The sequence below is a fragment of the Malaya genurostris genome, chromosome 2, assembly GCF_030247185.1.
Source record: "Malaya genurostris strain Urasoe2022 chromosome 2, Malgen_1.1, whole genome shotgun sequence".
NCBI classification, from domain to species: domain Eukaryota; kingdom Metazoa; phylum Arthropoda; class Insecta; order Diptera; family Culicidae; genus Malaya; species Malaya genurostris.
Window position 1 is genome coordinate 107,848,382 of NC_080571.1, and position 23,303 is coordinate 107,871,684.

At 34.5% G+C, this 23,303-nt stretch overlaps 2 protein-coding genes across 17 annotated transcripts in view; both read right to left on the reverse strand.

Annotated features, from left to right (window-relative positions):
* Window positions 1-321: 321 nt before the first annotated feature.
* LOC131431639 (glycosylated lysosomal membrane protein-like) lies at window positions 322-2,294 on the reverse strand. Its single transcript, XM_058597470.1, has 5 exons — window positions 2,030-2,294; window positions 1,651-1,917; window positions 1,422-1,583; window positions 1,085-1,358; window positions 322-957 (listed from the first exon to the last, which is right to left on the reverse strand). Exons 1-5 carry the CDS (start codon window positions 2,129-2,131, stop codon window positions 557-559), a joined length of 1,206 nt encoding a protein of 401 aa, XP_058453453.1. The 5' UTR covers window positions 2,132-2,294; the 3' UTR covers window positions 322-556.
* An 8,292-nt stretch (window positions 2,295-10,586) lies between these two features.
* LOC131429444 (acetylcholinesterase) overlaps window positions 10,587-23,303 on the reverse strand; it is a 265,785-nt gene continuing 253,068 nt past the window's right edge. For 14 of the 16 annotated variants that reach the window (XM_058593571.1, XM_058593569.1, XM_058593560.1 and 11 more), the window contains 2 exons: window positions 21,896-21,943; window positions 10,587-20,635 (listed from right to left, as the gene is read on the reverse strand). In XM_058593571.1, the coding sequence (XP_058449554.1) occupies window positions 20,520-20,635; window positions 21,896-21,943 (164 nt within the window). In that variant the 3' untranslated portion in view covers window positions 10,587-20,519. The remainder of the gene's footprint in view (window positions 20,636-21,895; window positions 21,944-23,303) is intronic. The other 2 variants (XM_058593574.1, XM_058593573.1) reach the window with 1 other exon arrangement.

Consider the following 23,303-nt stretch of genomic DNA (forward strand, 5'->3'; position numbering starts at 1 on the left):
TACAGTGGCATACGGTCAACGTCATGTCCGGAATTCAAATTACTATATTAAACAAAATGATTGACAGGAAACTAATTCACCAGTAACTATATGGGTAGAGTCGATGTATTACTAGGTGCTCCCGTACTAGAACACACTAGCATAGCATATAAATCTATAATTATGTATAATCGATGAGGTTCGGTCTAGAGATGGGCAATTTAGTTGCGAACGGTTTTTAACAACTAGTTACGATGGGAAAATGAATGAGTAATAGTTTCTGAAAGAAAATAGTTCCTTTTGAAACTGGAATTTTTGTCATCAACTAAACAAACGAAATACTTCTACAAAAGCAAACTTTATTACATTCTGAACTTGTTTGCAATAAGGTAGGTATCAATTGCCAAATTACTTGCCTAAAATTATATCACTGATTCCCTAATAAATGTCTGATAAAGAAATACTTGTAAAGCCTTAAAAACTACGTGAGAAATGCTTCACTACATTAAATGTCCTCGTTGGACAGGATTGTTACTAATGTACAATAATTTTCTAACAACACTCATAAACATATCAGTCAAACGCTAGACCCCGAACTCGTTCTCAACTTTTTTATACATACGTACAAACCGCCGAATATAAGCAATGCGAGCGGAACACCAATCCCGATTCCAGCCACGATGAGTACAAAAGCCGAAAATTGTTCCACCGGAGGTGAACCATAACCAACCTGGAACGTCATCGTGGTGTAGTTTGTTTTCGAGTAAAATCCATCTCCACCGAGACCAAACGAAATATTCATGCCTTGAACTAATAGCGAATCCAGTTTCTTGCCAAAAATGGCGTAAGCCAAAGTAGCGTTCAATTCAGTCGAAGGTGATTCGATTGACTTTGGTTCGCTCTGTTGTGTTTCCGTCGACGTTGACACGTCTCGCTCCGGATGGGTATAGGAAACCGGGCGATATTCAATGTATCCACCTAAAAACGGAAATCTCAGTTATTAGAAATAACGTACTTCTATGACACGGCCAGCAGACCGCCAACCGGGTAGTAAACGAAAAGTATATTATGCAAAGAACTAAACTATGTAAAACCGACTGCGTACCTGTGGAAAATTTAAATGCTCCGGGAGATAAAACATCAATGATTTCGAATATTCCTGGCGTGTGCTCATCGTCGAAACTTTTTCGTTTAGTGATCTCAAAATTTGACCCGGCAATTGCTTGCTCGGACACTACGAACAGCAGCTCTATTGCAAACCTTGGCCGTTCAAACTTAGAGCTCACATTATTGAATACGATATCAACTTGCGTAGAGTTGGACGTGTGTAAAAGATGTGGGTATTCCATTCCATGGTTTCGAGTTGAATAAGCATTCATCTAAAAACATGAATGCAGTGAATTATTGGTATTAGTTATTACGCTATAATTATGCTGGCTCACCTTGAATAAGAAATCATTATCGGCATTGACAGCCAGTAGAACATCTTTTTCATTATTCCAATATAAGGTTCGATTCCAGGAAAATCGATGCGGGTCATAAACATATGTTGATGAATCATTAGTGATACTCCCTTTGTCATTCGAATCGTCAAATTGAAAGATCTAAATTCAAGTATCAAGTTTGTTATAAGCATTTGGTAGCTTTAACAAATTCTGTTAAATTACTCACCCTATTAATAACCGTCATAAAGACATACTTGGTCGGTTTACTAAATTTTACTGACTCCGGTTTACGACTCCGAAAAGCTTCCCAATCGATGTTCAAGGAAGCGTTTTTCTCGGTCAAAGCCACCAGAATAGTTGGTTTTTGTGTGAAATCCCAAACGTAATGGATGGTATCAGTTGCAGATTCCGCTCTAATGTGAATTAAAGTTACTCCGGAATTGTTTGCGGTACATATTTTTTCAGGGCAACCCGGATTCAGCTCTGCTATCAACTGTAATTTTTCACAAAGTTAATCTTACTTTGTTCTCGATTCTAAGGTGTCATTTCCTTACAAGCCAAAACGATTACGAAATCACTACTCATATTACAAGCCACATACTAACCTTTCTTTGCACAGTGTCCGAATCTTGTGAGCAAAATGATACCGTCGCAAAAACTGTTACTAGGATTAGCGATCGTAAATGGAAATTCACTAACGTAAACATTTTGATTATGTTTTTGTATTCCACCCCCAAAACACGTTCATTGACTTCGATGTTGATAGGACAAAAACTACGTTCCGAAATACACAAACTTCTTATCACATATCACTCTCTCTGGGTTCCCTTTGTTTATTACAAACGTGTATATACAAATCGACGTATGAATCATACCATGATGGAAAATGAACTGGTGGCCAAACATTCCACTTTTATCGTTTTTGTTATATTGTCACAAAATTTAGTATAGCGTCAAAGCCCGCTGCATGTACACGTCGGTACAAAATTTTCAAAAATTTTATTGCAGGGTTCCCAAGACTCGTTTTCGGGAATGTAATTAGCAACTGTTCTAGTATTTCTATCATGACGAAAACGAAACAATTTTTTGTGCTCAATAATTCAACTGGAATTGGTCTGAAGGATGGTTCTGCCAAATCGGATACTTTCGTTTTTCTTTCACGCGTTCTTTTGTTTATCTTTTTCCAAAATCAAATTGCAATTGCCGTCCTGTGTAGAAAAATGTGATAACCAGTTCGATGTAAATCGTGTAATTATTCGTCAGCTCACCAGGGATGCCAGGGCATATATTGAAAAATAATGCTGCTAAACGAGTCGGTGAAAAATCTGGGTTAAGGTTTCCATAAGAAAATTGGACACATGCCAGAGAAAATTCCCTTTGTGTTCGTATCCTCGAGTAGTAAATTTGTGTGTGGCTATGGCTTACACACAAACGTGGAAATGACTGAGTAACAAGCTATAAATGTGTTAAATGCCGAATAATTTGTGATCCTGGCATCTCTGTCATAGACGATTCGCTTTAAGTGACGTTTGAAACTAATCAGTCAATTTATACTGACAGCTAGCGTCATCTATTATCTAATAGCAGCACAAAACAACGCGCTATCTGCACGCGAAGTACAAAACATTTTTAATATAACCACTAAATCACCCGCATAGCGTTTTGGCTACCTGTGCAGCCATGGCCACCAGACGACTACCAAAATTGATTCAGTGACGGTTGTGAAATCCAATTTGACAAAACAAAGTCGTCTGTATCCAAGTCTCTATCTAAGTTAGCCGAGCGTTTTCATCTTCTCACCTTCGCTGAAAATGTCGAAGATTTCAATGTGGAAAAATACTGTTGGATACGGTTATATCGTTTGAGTTGTATATCTGGCAGCGGTGAGGCAGGCGGTCACCAGAATGTCTGCCAACCATATTTTTTCAGCTGGCAGCGTTTAGTCAGCCATCTGGCAGCCATGCATATGTGGGCATTTGCACGTGGTCATTTAGTGGCTTTGGTAGTGAATGAGTACCAGTTTGTAAACAAAGCCTACACGCTGCCAAAAAAAAAACCCCGACGGTTGACTTAAATTCACCTAACATGAAGTAATAAAGCATGTTTTTAATTGTTGGGTGAAAAGTACTGTATCGATTGAGTAGTTTTCACTCAACAGTGTAGTTTACTTCAATAAGTTGCAGTTGGGTGAAAAAATTTTGTGTGTTGCATCGCAGAAACTATCGGTCAGATTTGAAGTGAGTGAAATTATTTTGTAAAATTGCCGGTTTTGGGAGAATAATTCAATGATTGTCATAAATCGCAGTGTGAGTAGTTTTCTATAATTTCTTTTTAAAACAATAATTACACCGCAATATCATTTCAGGCGATGGAAGATATTGAGATGCGTTCGATCGCTCAACGGTGCAGTTCCAGCAGCTCAATAGAGCAGCCTTGTCAGTTCAATTATATAGTCTGTAGATTTAATACTGTTGCAGCTCCAATTGCAAAGTACAATGAATATGAATTCCCATAAGTGTGATTTAATTTTATTACCCATTCTGAATTTTGTAAATGTAACGGTAACAAACCATCTGAACATAATTACATTGTTGAAATATGTAAAAAGATAAATATTAAATACATAAAGTAATCATAGTTGACTTTATTGTTTGCGTTTTATTTTTCAAACCATCGAACGAAAACTGAAATCAAATTACCCAAGTTGATTTTTATATCGCTTGCGTAGTTTCTACCTAATCAGTACCAGTGCGGTAAAATTTCATTTTCAATCGAATAATATAAGATGAAAACGAAATTTATGGCCGCTGACCGTCAGCATATCCCTACTAATTCATTTGACTTTTGCTGCCATTTTCAAGTGAAGCTCCCGGAATTCATCGTCAGTTGAATAATCGTATTTAGTCATTTGAAGTTTTGCTTGCTCAGTTTCGAGTGCCAAGTAGTCTACCTGCTTCAATGCCTTCGCTCTTGGTAGTAAGCAAATTCGAACGAATAGAATTATAAATGGAGTAAAGTATTAAAAATGAAAACTGAAGGAGGAAACAATTAATTTATGTGTATTCTGTGATTGATATTTCAGCAATCTGGTTTGTCTTTCATCTATTATCTTGAACCAATTGGAATGTTTACATGAACCTCATTTGAAGGCCGCTCTCACACTATTGAATAAGATATTTTGTTACTTCAAGAGATCAACTGACGGTGGTTAAACTGAGCCTCGATTGAAGAGAAACGATTGATGACTGAATGCTGCCCGTTCGGGCCGTCAGCAAACATTGTGTGTGTCAGAGAGTGAAGTTCACTGCATTCGCGAGATCGTCAATGTGTTCCACATTCAGTTTCAATTGAATTGAATGAAGTTTTACAGCACTGATCAGTACTATTGATGCTTTTACTCAAAAATAAGTAAAACCCATTTTAACCAAAATTGGCTTCCTGCACACAACCCCTCTATTCAGTGAAAAGTAGTTAAAATTAGGTAATTTTTTGGCAGCGTGTAGGTATTGAAACTTCGACTGTCTTTTTAATTAAATGCGTTTATTTCGTTTCATTAGGTAATTATAATTTTTTCTTCGACGACGCATTTCTATAATATAACATAATTAAAATCCTGACAAATCAGGAAACATCTTTGTGAGCTAAAAACGTCTCGTTTGTTTCCTTATCATTCGTCGTCGACTCGTCAGTACATTGAGAGCACGTGTGAAGCCACATGAAGCTTTGAAGAAACGTTAAGTTTAACTCTACCTGAGTGAAACGTTATATATACTACGTCTTTGATCGTTTTATTTAAAATAAACCTAAGAGAATTGATTTTTTAAGAAGAAAATTTCGAAAATCAGGTGAGATATGAAAAATCTATCAAAAATCTGGTTTGTTGGAGTGTGCAAAATGGTCTAATCCAAGTAGAAACATGTTTAAGTAGTTGCTGGAAATGAGCAGATGTAGAACGGGAAAATGTCTAAAACAAGAAACACATTCAGTCATGAAACATCAATTAGGGATTTGTTTTGCTTCTGACAACGTTTTTCGGATGTTTCGCGTCTCGCCATAATCTGTGCGCTGCGGAATAAATAGAAAAATACAAAGAAAAAAATAAATGATTTTTCAAAAGTGTTAGACCCTTTCCGCCTCTTAAATCATCTCTTGATTGAAAGCCATCTCGATAACCACTTGACAGACTATGACGGAATTATACACATGTAAATTTTACACACTAAGGTAGTAGCACAGACTAACAGACATGACAGTATGAGTAAATTCTTTTAAAAATAATTTTTCGTGATGCACTAGTTCCACCTATATTGTACTGCGCGAACTATTTACTATCGGTACACCCCTTGTGTTATGTGAAAGTTTTTTTACTAGTTGGTTTCCCCTCGTTTGTCAACACCGATCAGCTGCTTGCAGGGATGCCTGACTTCATCAACATATTTGAGAATGAATCGACACAATAAATTATTGGATTACGTTGATAATACATTTAACTTTTTCGCGAAGATAACCATTTATTTGACTCAACGTTGTTCATCAAGACTATTTTTTATTGTGTTGGTAGTTTTCACCCGAAATTAAGTGGCGGCAGACCAGAAGCAAGTAAATATTGTAACAAAACGGGTTTGATTTTGTATTCCGTTGGAGGATGAGAAGTAGGCACAATTATGTATATAGTTTTGGCAATATGTATTAAATCTGTATCCTGCATGAAATTCGCATGGACGTAAACAAATCAATACATTACAGGTAATTCTGTATGAATGGCAACTCTGTTGGTAAATGAAAAAATAAACACAGTCTAGATGACAGACAGGATGTTTTTGATGGGGTAACGTGGCGCCATCATGACACATGTGAGTACTGTCCCAAATAAAGGAATATTCGAAATGACCGTTAAAATGATTGAAGAATCTAATTTGAGTGTCCTGTCTGTTAGTCTGTGGTAGTAGTTCACACAATTTCATCAATTTTTCCCATATAAAACTAAGTTATACACAAAAAAGTGCATCTTTTTCGAGTACATTCTTTATTTAATTCAAGAAAAATATAATTATTTTGATTATATTTTGCTTGAATATGTGGGTGTCATAGAATGCAATCAGTAAGAATAACTTGGATTTTAATTATAAGTTTGAGGCCTTTTCTGAATGTGAAAATTTCATGCACTTTTGTTTTTATCGTGAATGTATAGATGAAAATAAATATTATAGCTAAACGCCTTGGAATAAATGCGGTTTTTGCAAAAATCGTCTATATTTATAAAATTAATTTTTGTGATTCATCGTCAATTTTGTATAAATCTATTTCGTTGCGTCAAAGCTTGTGCATACGTTCTGAAAATGAATCATATAAGTCCATCATTCCTCGTTTTTATGTTTCGAAGAAAGATTAATGTCAATAAATGCTACGGTATAGAACACAGCGTTGCCAGGAAATTTTTCCTAAAATCTGTATTCGGCACAAAAATCTATCTGTACCATATCGGTATCAGAATCTCGTCAACATTAGTTCACGGAAATTTCACCAAAGCTCATTTTGGTGAGCAAAAAAAAAGTCTCGCAGCAACCTTTTCTCCTGTCTATCCAAGCTGTATACGAAAATCGGTATTTATTTGTACGATCCGTTAATTATCTGTATTTTGGAAGTACATATCTGTATTCCGGTATAGAGGTCAAACATCTGTATAAATTGATAGAACATAAAAATCGCGTCTATGAAATTTCTCTTGATGCAAATTACACTTTAAGGTGAAATGTAGCGGAATGCGAAAATCGCGTTTGTGATCAATTATTCAAAAACTAGACCGATTTTCAAAAAACCAAAAACACTTAAGTTTTCGAAATCAAATTTATCATAACTAAGTATTCTTAGAATTTTGAAATTTTGCTTTGCCGAGCCGTAATTGGTTTTTGAAATGTATAAACGGTTACTGTTCTGTTCCACGGGGATGATTTTAGAACTGAAAAGTAGTGTTTGTAGCAGAATTTCACAAAGAATCTGATAATGGTACTCAAAATTATAAAATATTAGCTAGAACAACCGAAATTTGAAAAAGTTTACATAAACTTTTCTGCATTTTTTTTATTGCTTGCGCGCTGCTGTTTCGCATTGAGGTGGTGTGAGAAATGCACGGTGGCATTTATCGTGAGCAAAAATTACATATAAAATAATGATGCGAATTTATGCAGCATTGGTTTTTTTGTTGAAATAAAAACTAGTTGAATACAATAAAATGGGTATTGTAAGATATCGTTTATTTTATAAGAAACTGTCATTTATAATGCTAATAATGTGCAATTCTGTTGAATTCAATGCATTGCAAGGTCTTGGTATTACATTTATTGTTGAATATGACCATTTGTTTCAACAGACTTCGCAGACAAGGAGTGATGGAACAGTAATGGGAGAATACTGAATCTACACCAGGAAAATGTCTGGGTGTGGAAGTCTTAGAATTACATTCCTTTTAAGAAATTTGGCCTTTCTGATTTAACAGAATTCACAGCCGACTCATAGCATAGCTTCGATTACATGGCTAGTGCTACGATCCTATTGACACAACATAAATAATACTTTCTACTTATTCGAAGATGATAATGAAAGTCAATTAGAATGGAATATATTGGCATTGAATGTATTCGATAAGTAAATTCGACCGCGTTCTATAATGCATGTCAAGTAAATACTTTTACGTAAATTCTATCTCATCGGCGGGAAGGGCCTGGTGAACGACTGGCAAAGATATCAAAAATACTTGAATGTTCTCTTGTCTTCAATCGTTCTTTTGAAAGAGAATCCATGCTTGCTACTAAACTCAGGCATATACATGGTTAGCAAGTTGGTCAATACATATACATATAGCCTCTTGTTAGTCATTCATAATTACTCATTATTTATAGCTCTAGTGTAAGAGTAATCACTAACAATAACGATTGAATTAGCATATATTCAAAGTGTGAAAGATTCGAAAATCCATTACGTCCAGTCTTTTTTACAAGTCAATATAACGAGAGGTAAACCCACTGCGCTCAATCATTGAAAAAAGTTCTTGTTTCTATGTGTCCGTTTTTCTTGGTATGCTTTGTGCGACGGTTCGTTCAACTGAAGCGGGTAAAATTTTGCGCGCATTTTATGACGCTACATTTCACCTTAAGGAGTGTATCGAAAATAAGCTATCCACAAATTTTTCTTTCAAATTATGATAAAAAACGATATTTTATTCAAACTAAAAATTGATCCTTTATTGTACGAGTTCAAACTTGAGCATAATGAAAATCGGATGAATTTTAAGTTATTCCTTCACGAATTTTCGAGCTTTTGATCGAACGCTCTTCATCAAGTTCCGGACAAGTGCTGCATCGCTTTTTTGGACGCTTGAGTCCAATTTTTTTTTGAACTCCTGCATGTTCCCAGCTGCCTTACCAGCCTTCTTGAAGACCCTCTTCACGATTGCCCAGTAACGTTCGATCGGTCGAAGCCGAGGGCAATTTGGTGGATTGATATTTTTCTCAACGAAATTTATACCCTTTTCCGCAAGCCAATTGAGAGTGGTTTTGGCATAGTGAGCCGACGCTAAATCCTGTCAAAATAGTGGAGGTGTACTATGCTTCTTATGTAAAGGCAGCAATCTCTTCTGGAGATACTCAGATGGATAGATTTCTGCCTTTATAGTTCCGGTAGTGTAAAAAATGGTTGACTTCAAACCACAGGAACATATTGCTTGCCATACCAGTACCTTTCGACCGAATTTCTCCACTTGAATCGACCTGCCCGCATAGCATACATCCTCCCCAACGACGACAGTAAAGTATTGTGGACCTGGAAGGGTTTTTATGTCCTCCTTTACATAAGTCTCATCGTCCATCAAATTGCACGCATCCGGACACTGCAAAAGACGCGAATACAATTTCCGGGCTCTTGTTGTTGCTCGCTTCTTCTGTTCGACACTTTATTTCGAGATTTTCTGCTTCTTGTAGGTCTTCAGGTGATTTCGCCTCTTGATACGCTGGATCATTGCGACACTCGTTCCTGCTTTTTTGGCCAAATCACGTTGACATTGATTTGTTCTTTATGATTAGAGATACCACTTTTTGGTCCAGTTTCGGGTTGGAGGAACCGGGTTTTCTGACTCTTCCTGGTAGCTCATCTAAAGAATAGTGTTCCCCAAACTTATTAATGATGGTTTTAACACTGTCATGATGAATTCGAAATCGCTTCGTCAATTTTCGCATAGTAATACCCTCCTCACTTAGCCATGTGTCCGTATCTCTTACACAACAGTAGAAAAATCAACAAGAAATGATATGACTAGGTAAAACTCCTTAATACAACAACCTTTCTCAAGAGGCAAATCACTCAAGATTAAATCGTCTTTCCAGAAATAATCTCATCTAATTCCGTACGGTCTTTCCTAAACTTTTTATTTCCTGTTAATCTTGTCCAAATACGCTAATTCCGCGCAATTCTTTTTAATATTTACACCTGCCAATCTCACATAATCTCCTAAACTATTCTAAACTATTGTTTGAGTTCTGACAAAGTTTAGAGTGAATTTCTCGTTAGAGAGAAACTGTATAGTATCAAAGACATCATATTCATCATATCCTTTTTTGCGAGCATGACGACCTCAGGCGAGTCCGCATCGAATCTCGTACATAGAAGTAGGGGAGAGAAATGTCCAATTCGTGCTCGCCAAAATAGCAGAACTGGGCCACCCATACAATTGACATGATATGTTGAATGTGATGCCGTGCGATGGCGTTGCTGAGCTGAAGATTGATTTCGCTTCTTACTTACGTCTAATTTATACGACATGAAGGGCAGGGATAACCATAAATGATTTCGTTCAGAGAAAAATAACGGTTGTTATTTTTAAAATTGTGTATTTTTATTTCCTATACACAACATTCACATTTAACAAAGCATTATATGTTTTATATACTTTCATTTTAGTTTTTATCCAAGTATCAATTAATTCAAATACATTTTATTTCTATTAGTATTCGCCATTTGTTCATACTCATTTTCCATACTTACTTGTAATGTTCTGTTAGGATTCTAGTATGTATAATCATCATAAATCTATAGCAATAAATAATTATTATAGCAGAGACCTTTTTTTGTAATTTTGTATAAGAAGAAATTGGTAACAAAAATAAACTATTTGCTTCAATTCAATCAAATGTTATTGATTTTCACTTTATTAGTTACTTAACATTTTGCTCGCATTTATAGCCCGTACATTTCTTGTGTTCGTCTTTTTCTTGCGCATTACCATGGAATTTAATAATGTCGCTATATATTTGAGTGTTGTGTTGTGCAAGTAGAAGGGAAAGATTAGATTATTTTCGATTTTCTTATAAAATTCATCATTTCTACTTAATCGAAGCTTGATTGAAGATTATACTTGTGAGTGTGTGTTTGTGTTTGTGTATGTGTCTGAAAGAGGATTTGAAGACGACTTGTTTATTGTTGTTAGGCCAAATACATGTCGGTAGAGTATAATAAACTTATTTTTAGTTATTGGTACATCATATTGCTACTAGGCGAACTAGGCGCAATGGCTTAACGATATACAATAATGCCAAAAAGTAGTTACCTAAGTAGTAAACGAAACCTAGTGTGTGGTATTTTGCGTGATGAGATTGCATAGTAACTACTGATCACATAGAACATTGTGGTTTGGCTTAGTGTGAAATAAACGCAGTCCATTTTGGTATTGGACAGAAATAACTTGATTGGCATGAATAACTACAGGTAGATCTTGGAACAAATTCAGAAAACTTAAAAATGGAGCTAAAACGATAAACTGAAAATTTAAAGCTACTATTGACAGTGCAAAATATGAAGTGATTTTTCTTGGTTTCGATGCACAACTGCTGTGCTTCATATTGGCATAGAGAAGCGTGTCTTCAGCTATTCATATTTATATGACGTGTTTTGATAGTTTCACATCTCCGCTATTTGTTGATAGGTTATGTTTGTCATTTTTAAAAATATGTTTTCCTAAAACGATTATACATTCTAAGATTAAATGATATGTATTATGAACATTTTTCATTCTCAACCCCTTTTCTTCTCTTCTCTTATCTGTTACTTAGCTAAGCTATTGTATTCATTTAGTGTTTTTGTTCATTACTTAAACGGTGTTTATTGACTTATGCTCAACTTATACTATAGTTTCATCATTAATTATTATTTTAGCAATCGTTGATTCCGTTTTTATTCAAGTAATTTTTCATTTGTTTGACAAATTGATTTGTGGGTGCTAAAAATCTTACTCTCGGGTACTACAACTACAGAAAACATACGGCAATACTTTTCGCATTTGAACGCTTCAATTTTTCCTGAAACTTTAGTTCTCTTATTCTGGGGGTTCCCTCCCCGAACTCTACGGGACATAGAAGTTTACATGCCTAGTGTAGAATCTGTGTTCTATATTTTTACTTTTTTTTCTTTCAGCCAATTATCTAAACCACGTTGATTTGATACTAATTTACGAAGGTGTTTTGAGTTTTGTACTTTTTACCATCTTTCCTAGCGGATTCTTCGTCAGCGGGTAAATGGTGTATTGAGATACTGTTTGTTTCGATTGTTAAGCATTACATCAACTCTAAGCTCTAAGCTAGCGAATGCAAACCGAACGGCAAAGGCTTACTCTTCAGTACAAACTACTAGGATAGTAACAAAACAAATTTTCGATTGCTTTGAAGCGCTAAATTTCAGCATTGCACTTGCAGTTTAATTAGTTGTATATTGATTCGCGTTTTATTCACACAATCAGCTCACAGATCTTTCACAGGTTTAGCTTATATTGTTCGAAAATTGGTCCGTGTGCACCGGAAGCCGCTCAAAAACTGAAATCTTGGTGTGCTTTTGGGAGAGTTTCCATAGGATCTGCATAAAGTTTACGGTTTGAGATTATAAATATTACTAGACTTAACATGGCCAAGTTAAATATACACTGATTGAAAGGCTAATTATTGATAACTTGACACTGGTTGTTGTTCCTTTTTTAAATTTTAACATTTTATTTCTTCCAATAAAGTAGTAAGATTTCAGTAACTTCATTGATTATTACATGTAAATCGTCAGTTCAGTAACGCACAGCGATCTTCTTTTAGAAGCGAGAAAATCATCCAGAATTTTTGAATTCCACATACTACTTCAGATACACGCTGAGTTTAACAGTTTTAAAGTTGCACTACCGCGATCTAATTCTAAGTACACTCGTGCGAAATTTACTGAAACATATGAAAACTCTCTGCCATCGAAGGAAAACCGAAAATGAAATACGTTTGTTGAAACGAAACAATTGACTATGAAAAATGAGAAAAAAACATCAGTCTCGTAAAAATGATGCAGAATTTTGTTTCGAAAGCTTCCATGTAGTTCAAATAAAGCAAAGTTAACATTCAAGTTTTCGAATTCTAATGCTGGTAGGATTGATCTTGTAAGTCGCTATCTTAACTATTCAATGAACCATATTTCCGAATGTGCTCTTCGGAACCACAGAACAAAAATTTAAATATGTTGCTGACCCTTGAATAATTAGTACTGAGTAGTTTTATCAAATACTCTATTTTATACAACTGCATGTATCGGAAATAAAAGTCTCAAGAATCAATGGAGGTAACAGTATTTCCAGAAATTTTGATTAATATTGATAACGCTCGATGTATTTTTCAGGCACTGATCTCAATAACTGAGCTCATCACTTACAACGAATGATTAGCAAATATGTTTGAGACACTAAGTTCTCTATTGAGGAATCCAAAATAATTTACATACAAATTTGATAATAATGACAAACCACGTTCAAACAGACGAAACCAATCGATAAATAAAATCGATCATAATTTATAAATTATTCTCTAAAATCAACCATGAAAACTCAAAACTTTCCAGATTTATAAACAGCACCCATCCTTACTTCTTGGATTTTGATGTTTCTTTTCTCAATGTCTTCATAAATATTTATCGGACATACCGGGAATGATCAAGCAGTGTTTCTAACCAAATGTTCACATGTTTCTGTATGTTAGTATTCGATTAATGAGAATAAACATAAAGAAAACCAGCATACTTTTTCAAATCTTCAAGCAAAATTTTCCGATTTTTTCTAAAGATTTGATAAGAAACTTTTCAAAACTTCAAATCTCATGAATCGAAAAGTAACATACAAAAATATGTTAACATTTAGTAAAAACTTGATCATTATTGCTTCAGTGACGTTTCGTGGTATGCTTGATTAATGCTTATGAAAAAAAGTTATATTGGAAGAAGTGGGAAAATTTTAGATTTTATGATTGGATTTAGAGACTATAACTGATTAATTAGGCTAAAAATTTAATCGACTGGCTACACATGTTTAAAAATAATATCAAATTTCATTCGAGATTTTCAAATAGCGTAGTTTTAAATCATACGTTAATGGCGTTTGTAAGGTTTCACCACCTGGAATCTCCAAGTTCAAGTAATTAGAAAAAAATGTCTAAAACTTTTCAGAGTTCATGGTATATGTCAAACGTATCACCATCCTGCTATCTTATGGTAAACACGCCTGTTCGATTCGTCAATGCACTGTGAGACAAAAGAAATTACTTCCTGATTCAACCGTATCCGCAGAAAAATCCCAAGCCAACAAAACGATTTATTGCTCTACAAATCAAAAAAATTGTTGTTTCAAACCGAGATATCACAGGTTTAATCAAAGTATGTTTGCTTTAAACTAGAATATGATTATTCCTAACAAATGTTGGTTGCTAATCGAACCAGAATTGTTATTGTCACCGTAGAAACAACAAAAAATCGTTAGAACTACCCGGAATTTAATTGTTTTCACAAAGTTTTTTTTTCTCCGTGTACCAGGTCCAACAAAGAGCCAAAGCCTTTGTATTATATTCCTTTCGTAGAATTTGACCCACTGTTTCAACAGACTAGTAGCCTGTGATGGCAGATCTACGGAAATCTACGTAGATCTGCGAATTCTGAGATTTTCTAAAGATGTATGGATCCGGAATCCGGAATATTGTTAGAATATGTCTAAGGATATCTACGGAAAGCGATATTTTGATAAGGAAAATTACACTCTCATTGAACATATCTCAAAATTGAGTGACACATCACTCAAATTCATAAAAAGAGCACGTACTCTAATCTTGAGTTACCAGCTATCTACTCATTTTTGCGTTAAGGAACGAAACTGTCAAAACTTGAGTAATTTTTACTCAAAATAAGAAAACAATATTTTGTTCAAAATTTGAGTAAGTTCTACTCAAAATTTGAGTTCCTTGCTCTCAAAATGAAGAAAGTTTTCTTCGTTAATTTTCATATACAAAGTTATTCTTCTTGTTTTTGAATGCGCAAAGTAGTGATTCAAAACCGTTTCCTTTTGAAAGGTTTGGAGTACAAATTGAATTGTTTTGAAATCCTTATGTTGCGCTTTTCACTAAGCATAATTGAAACCACAAAACATTTATGATTGACGTTGATTCATGTTTTTAAAACCGGATCTAGAAACGGCAATGAAAAACGACGTATTCTTGCATTCTTTATTTCAATAAGAATATTCCAAGAATGAAAACGCACTGAACTGCAAGAAGTATTTTTTTCACTCAAATGTTTAAAAACTCAACGCTTACTCTAATGTATGAATAATTGCGAGAGAACTCATGGCAACGAGTTTATTTTACTCAAATCCATTCTCAATTTTTGACACATTGTTCCAGTTTATGAATTTGAGTAATCGCAACTCAAACCATGAGTAAACCATTCACCCGTCTTCTATCGTCTTTTCGCTGGCAGTTGTTGGTGACGATAGTATATTGGGGTATTTGTAAGAAACTACACCCTCATTGAACATAACTAAAAACTGAGTGACACACCACTCAAATTCATAGAAAGTGCACATTCTTTAAACTTGAGTTACCACCTATTTACTTATTTTAGTTAAGGTACGAAGCCGTCAAAATTTGAATATTTTATATTCAAAATAAGGAAAAAAAATATTTTTCAAAATTTGAGTAAGTTTAACTCAAAACTGGAGATTGTTGAACTAAAAAAAAAACATTGTTATTCGTCAATGTTTATATACAAAAATCATTCTTCGTTCTTTTAAATAGGAAGCCCAAAAAGATATTTAAAATTGTTTCCTTTTGGCCTGTTTGGAGTCGAAATTTAGCGACTTTGATATCCTTATGTTGTACTTCTCTTTTAGCATAACTGAAACAACCAAAATTCTATTGATGAAATGATTCACGATTTATAGTTTCAAAAACCAGATTTAGAAACGGCAAGGAAAAACGACGTATTCTTGAATTCTTAAATTCGATAAGTATATTTCGAGAATGAAAACCGACTGAACCGCTAGAATTTTTTTTTCACTCAAAGGTTTGACAACTCAACACTCTACTGTATGAATAAGTGCGAGAAAAATCATGGCCTGAGTAAATTTCAATCAAATCCATTCTCAAATTTTGTTTGTTTCAGTTTATGAATTTGATTAATCGCAACTCAAACCATGAGTTATGTTCAATGAGCGTGTAGAACTACCATCACGCACGGGTCTGTGCAGCAGAGATGCCAGGTTTGCAGATTTGTCTGTAAATCTGCAGATTTGGGGTATAGTGCTGCAGACATTTTTTGTTGTGCAGACTTTTGCAGACTTTTGAAATTCTCGCAGACTTTTACAGACTTTTGAAATTCTCGCAGACTTTCGTCTATATTTACAGACTTATGAAATTTCCGCGACTTTTTTTTTTTTGCTCGCCAAGTCAGTTTTGCGTGTCATACTTTATAGAGAAATTGCTGCCAGCAAGACATTTGCTTACTGCAGATTTTTTTTTTTCAGATTTACAGACCCTGTCTGCAGATATTTGAAATTTTTACCTGGCATCTCTGCTGTGCAGCAAGCAATTTTATATTATATTGCAAATTGATTTCTAAGCTGGATTTCTTATGGAGTTTGTTAGTCACACTTTTTTGCACAAAAATTCTTGCCAAATAATAGCAGAGATGCCTGCTCAAATTTTCGATTACACAAAGAATGCGATTTTCTGTTTTTGAGAAATATTGCAAATATATCACAAGTTATTACACTGAAACAACGTATTGAGTAGAAATCATCAGCTTGACTGAATACTATATACGATTCTAATAGGAATTTATGTAAAATTACAACCTTTAAAACGATACAAACACATTTGTGATATTATATCAAAATAGCTGCACATCACTTTTCACTACTGATGTGCGGCAATTACGTAAATTTTGGTAAATTCTAGAGCTTTTGTAAAAATTACTTCTATATAATTCCTGTTGATACTTTCAGCAATAGAAAATACTCCAATAAAAAGTTTCAATACATTGTCAAACGACATAAGTTTTTCTCGATGTTCTTACGTTCAATACATTGTAATTACTATACCACTAGTTGTCTTTATTTTTTCAGTGCAAAATGATCCCAAATGACTTTCTATCCATCAAACTAAGAATAGGGTCCGGAATTGGTTGAACTGATAATGTGGGATAGACGTCAAAGTTCTGTCTAATCAGAGCCAGAGATGCCAGGTCTGCAGATTTATCTGTAAATTAGCAGATTTCGTAAATAAGCTCCAGACATGTCTTTGTGGCAGACCTTTGGAAATTACGTGTCTCGCAGACATTAGCAACACTGTCTGCAAATATTTGAAAATGTCACCTGACATCTTTGAGCAGAGCAGTTGACTTTCTGCATAAATCAAATAAACATAGATTCGCATTGTACGGAGACACTAGGGTTGATGTCAGAGTGAGTGCGGAACGCGGACCGAAGCGAAGCGATTCAATGCGATGTACTGTTTTCGCATCGCATTCACTCTGACAGGATTACTTTGATCAAACGCAACTAGCTCGCACGCGCGCCTAGACGCTTCGCGTTACGCTTTCACCCTGACAGCAACCTAACAGCGCTTTTAGTGAGAAACGGGTGTACTTTTTTCCATTAGCTACTGTGGTTGTGTTAAATGCGTAGGCAACTTTGTACATGCATTTTAGGAGCATTTACGCACTCATTCTACACGGGTTGCTCAACGGGTCCAAACGACATGAGATTAAAATGCGTGTTTTTCAGATGTGGAATTCATGCGAGAAGTTCAAAGTTCCAATCGTAGGTTGAAGATGTTTGCAATAACTGAACAAAATGAAATGGCTAAAATATATACCAACTTTTGAAATCTTTTGTTCTAGTCTTTTCGAAAGGTGTGTAAATTTATGTACATAAAATGAACTAGTGCGTTGGTTATTCGTGTTACAACTTTGCGTAGAATGTTTGAAGGTGCAAATTTAAATCCTAGGAAACCAGTCATTATTGAAAAAAGCAAAACCAGCTGGGTTACTCATGCAAACAAGTAAATTTAACCACAGAAAACTGACATTGGAAACAGAACGAAATTCTTCATAAGTCTTGAGCAAAGCATTCAAGTGACAATGCATAACAAATCATTGTTGCAAACATTTTTGCTTGCATAGATTACACACTTAAATTTCAATGCGGAATATCTACAAAAAAGTCATCGATATTTGCAAAGCCAAGTGCTATATACTTCGTTATGTGACCAGGTATAAGGTCATGAATTATCGAGTCATAAGTACTTGAGTTTAAATCAATATTGCACGAAATAATTACCAAAAAGGAAATTGATAGGTTTTTTGACAGGTTGAATTCTGAAAATGAATTATATTCGAGAATCCAATATTTAAAACATCAACAAGGTTGAAATAGTTGCTCCCATTACTAATCAACTCTTGTACTTGATAAAAGCTCTCCAAAGTAGATAAGAATAGTGCAAACCTTAGTTTTAATTGCACTTACTCAAACGATCGTTGATATTTCTTCGGCTGTGTTATCGAACGAGCAATTTATGTATTCCGAAAAATGGTGTTGCGATGCGGAATCAGCAATAAATGACAAAAGCTAGCTCAAATAAACGAAATCTTAGCAAAGACAGTTGCTGTTATCGACATATGTGTTATTTAATGCTGAATATTGTTATGCCTTATTTGGGTAAAGTTCGTCTTTGCCGAATTATCAGTAAAAATTAACAAATCTCGGAATAAAACTTATCTTTCATGGTTCTCTCATTCTCTAACACGTTGGGCCCTCGATGAAAAAACTCTTGGTTAAAACCGAGGTGAAACAGAAAACTATACAACAAAAATTTAATTTCGTGTTGTCGTTCTCATTTGGCACTTTACTGAACTGAGCTCGAGAATAGGTTTTAAGTGTGTATCATTGTATGCAAACTAGAACGCAAGTACTTATAATAAATTTCGGGCTCACTCGAAGTTTACTGAAGATTAATTGCTACCAATTATTGATTTTTCACAAGTTCAGATGAATTTCTTACATGCTTTGAAAAATAGGTTCGTACGCCTGTTATCGTGATAGCTTAGGAATTACTTATACAAATCTCTAACCAGCAAAAAAATCAATTTCAATAAAATCAATTTAAGGCTTTGTTTTGAGTTCTCAAAAACAGCTAGAGTTGAACTTGAATTTGGAAAAAAATTAGAAATAAAATTAAATGTAAATTTCTAATAATGTAACATAACTAAATGTACTAAACTGATGAATTTTAAATTAAAAAATTGCAGATATCGTAACATACTGTTTAAGGATAAATAATCAAATTCCATACTGAAATCAATGAAAAATGCAGGAGTTGAGGATACAATTTATTCGGGTTAAGTAAACCAATTCACTAAACTGCGGTCCTGGTTTAGCGGTGAGCGAGCTTCCAGTGGATTAAATTTTGATATATATTCTATTTCATGACATTTCATCCATGGAAATCATCACAATAGTAAATTTCATTTTTTCTTGGGTGAAGGATTGCACTTAGAGAACCAAAGGACACTATTCCATTTAATTTCTAGTGTAACGGGAAAATGTGTGCAACTAGCAAAGAAATTCAACATCCAAACGTCGCAGCCTAAAACACAGTCGCATTGGGTTTTACATTCTTTTTTTTGGTTTTTGTTATCGTGAGATGCTGTAACCACATTGGTTTTATTCATTTTTTTTCTAATGTGTTGTTTCTAGAGTAATCTTAGTCTTTATATTGTGTAGAAGATACGACCGATCCTCTGTCTTGCATCTAAAAAGTTTGGTAAACAGTGGTTTCCCTAGTGTTTTCTTAATTTCCTTCATCAGTTTGTTGTTGTTTTTATGCTTCGTCTATCGAATTTGTTCTTCGTATTAAAATTGGCCACCATAAATTGTATAGAAATATTTAACTACACTTGGGTGATTTCATTTGTTTTTATTCTGTTCTGTCAATAGATTACAACGGAGTTACATAATATAATGATATGTTTTCAGTTTTTCATACTTCGATTACTTTGAAGGTGTTGCTTTCTTGTATTGAATTTTATTATATTTCAGGATTGGGCAATCTAACATTTACTATTGTTTCCTATTCTTGCAACGATCATCTACAATTCCATTCATCGACGATCTTCTGTTTAATGGGTTGAATGTTTTTTTAGTCTATAGTAGTTTTTTCCTCAAGTAGAAAGTTTTTTTTTCAATTTTTGATAAAGTAAACAGTTGATTGTTAGAATAAGATGTGGGTTTATTGTATCATTACACTTTTATTTCAAATTTATAAAAGGATTCATTTCTGCTAGTTAGTTAAATCGCTCTTTTTTTCAAAATAACTGTATTCGATTTAATGTCTAGTTGTCTCTAGCAGCTGTATTCATTAGTTATCTTATAAAAATCTTGTTTGAACTTAAGTAACTTTTACTGGTGTAGTTAAAGCGAAATTTCATCACAATTCATAACAGGAAATATTTAGTTTATTGTATGAGTAGTAAATGTTAATAATATCACCTCTGTTCACTTAATATTTATAACAAAATGATTCAAACCTAATTGTAGGGTCGTTCGTTACAGAGCGACGTAAAGCAGTGGTGGAAAAATAAGCAGAATGTAATATTATTGTTCCATTTCAGTAATTAGTTTTAGTGGTAGTATTGAAGCTTCTCTTTTTTCTAGTTTGTCGTTAATCTTATCCTGAACTGATCTAAAAAGCATGAACATAAATGTGAACTTTATATCTTGAAACGTGTCGTTAAAACTAGAGATACTATCAAAAGTAATAGGGGTCGATAGGATGATGCACTGCTTTCGCAGGGTACGCTAATCGCGGGAGTTACTTGTAGATTGGCTGCGAAAAAATAAAAACAAATTAACATGGAACCAGGTAATGGTGCGTTTGAAAATACATGTCAACATGTAATTGATGTATCTGTGGTGGGATTGAAGTCGTTCAAATATTCGTAAGCGGTTCTTTTTCACATTTTTTTCACTCGAAAGTGTTAGGTGTTTGTTCAAATACTCATAGCATCACTAAAATGTACGTTAAATCTCTCAGAAAATAAAGCAATCGGATTGACGTGAACATGTATAAAACTTGAGGACTTGAACTGAGGACGACCTGCGAGACCGTCACAGCTACCAAAGCTGACGGCGAACATGCACGAATCGAGTTGAATGGAGACGCCTCCTATATTTAGCAGAGATCCGCGCGGCCGACGACTGAAAGAGTAAAAGTAAAAGTCTATTCGCACTATTCCGGGACGGGACCATTCTGAACGTTTTTTTCCTCATCGGAGATGACTGAGCTGCCGGCATGTGCATGTATTGGAATGCCGGATCCGGCATAAAATCCATTTGGTCCCGATCGTCCCGTAATAGTGCGAATAGACTTTAAGGATGTCACCTGTGACTGCTATACCAAGAAAGCCAAATCTGAAGACTTCATCAAATGTTCGGGTTTTTGAAACCATTTAGTGCATATCAAATGTGTGAAAATCCCAGACGACTTTGATTGAAAATTCAATGGATGTTTGACAAATGCAGCAAACCCAACCGCAAGTGATCAAACTTTTTATGGTAGAGGTGCTTCATCTCGTGGCAAATAGCTGAATTTTTCTTAGTTTTACGTTGAACGAATATATCGTTCTAAATAAAATAAACAATATGGAGATCCTAAATTCCAAACATTTTGACCGTTTTCTTATCCAAAATCGACAGATATTTCCCAAATCATTTGCATAAAACCGAAAATATTGGCCAAGTAAATTTGCTGTCAGATTTAAAATACCAAGAATTTTGTGATTTTCAAAATTGACATATTATCTGAAGCTAGCTGTTCAAATCTCGATAGGGTTATGCCGAGATTCGAAATAAAATCTAAGTGTGTGTTTAAAAATTTCATGCTCAAAACATGTGCATGAAAATAAACGAAAAACTACAAAACCTCATGCTACGTAATGGTCAATTAGCACCAAATGTGGCATGACGTGTCAAATGAAACGACTTTTCGGATCATAGACACGTAATGTGTAACATCGATGCTGATACTAACTCACAATTCAGATATATAATCAGAGAAAAATCAAATCTTTATATTTTCCAAACATACCTGGAACATTCGAAGCAAACTGGGGAAAAGATCCGATCTCCAGTTGAGCTGGAAAATGTGGTAAATTACACACAAAAGAAGTATTAGTGAAAATAGAAATAGATAGGGTATGATTATGACCGCTCATTATGGCAGTTTCCTTCTAAAAAAACTTTTTTCGGGAATGTCCAGGCCTGTTTACACGGTGAAAGTTCCATGTAATTGATTGGACTATAAAAATATTATAAAACCTTAAAAATTCAGTTGAGGAAGATAATAAAATTTGTTTGCACAGTTTTTGTAAAAATATGTGAAAAATAATCAAAAGATTGCGTAACTTTTCTCATAACTGTCAATTTTTTTATCAACAACATTAGAACATCCTACAAAAATACCCCCGCATGAACTTTTTACTACAAAATAACGTTATTCTATATAAATATTTTAGAAGGACGTAGAATAAACTACACAGAAAAAAATTATGAATTTTACTGGTGACAGAATTCTACAAACGATACAATTCACAACTAATTAATTTTTCAAATGACGTATTATTCCACTCGCAAAGAATTTTACACGCCCCGAGTGTAATTTGCACTCGGCTAGCCAGTGCCGCTGTATGGATTTATATGTATCAATTTGTGTGAATTTATCTGACTTCGGCTACATCGATTTTCGGATTCCGGTTCCAGTATCGAATCGTTTCTCAAAGCTCAATCGTTTAAAAAAAAAAAAAAACAAGCCAGATCTACGAAGACAAAATTAATTAATTTTATACAATTCTAACTTCCGATTCTGAATTAAAGAATGATGAATTTTTAAAATTCAAACCGGCCTTGGCAGTTCCCTTAATTACCATAAACTCTAAAGTGGAACTTACTCCGTCATATCATGGAATGTTCAATCGATTGTCACACTTTCAGATTCAAATTCGATCCGATTTGCAGTTTCGATATTACAGAGTAATGAGTGATTAAAATCTCAAATTACCGCTTAAATCGACGGTCATTAAAATAATGTCATGAGAACTGAAACACCGATGAATATTCATGCAAAAAACACATGCGGATTGATAAAAAAAGGTATTATCTCACTGCTAGGTGGATTAAGCAGGTTTTTTTTTACGAAAAATCGACGAAAAAGATATCACATTGATTTCAAACAAAGATACATGTTCCACTTCGATTTTTCGCTGGTTTTGGAAGTTTTCTGTTAACAAACTGGAACATCCTCTGATTCACAAAAAAGCAAAGTCTGTATTACATTGCTGTAGAGGAATTTGACCTTATGTTTCAACAGGCTTCGCAGCCGATTCTTAGCGTACAGAATCATTGCATGCTAGTACTACGATCCTACTGACACTACGAAGCCTTCCAGGTCGGGACTCGAACATAGCGCAACTGCCTTGTAAGACCAGTATTCTATGCAT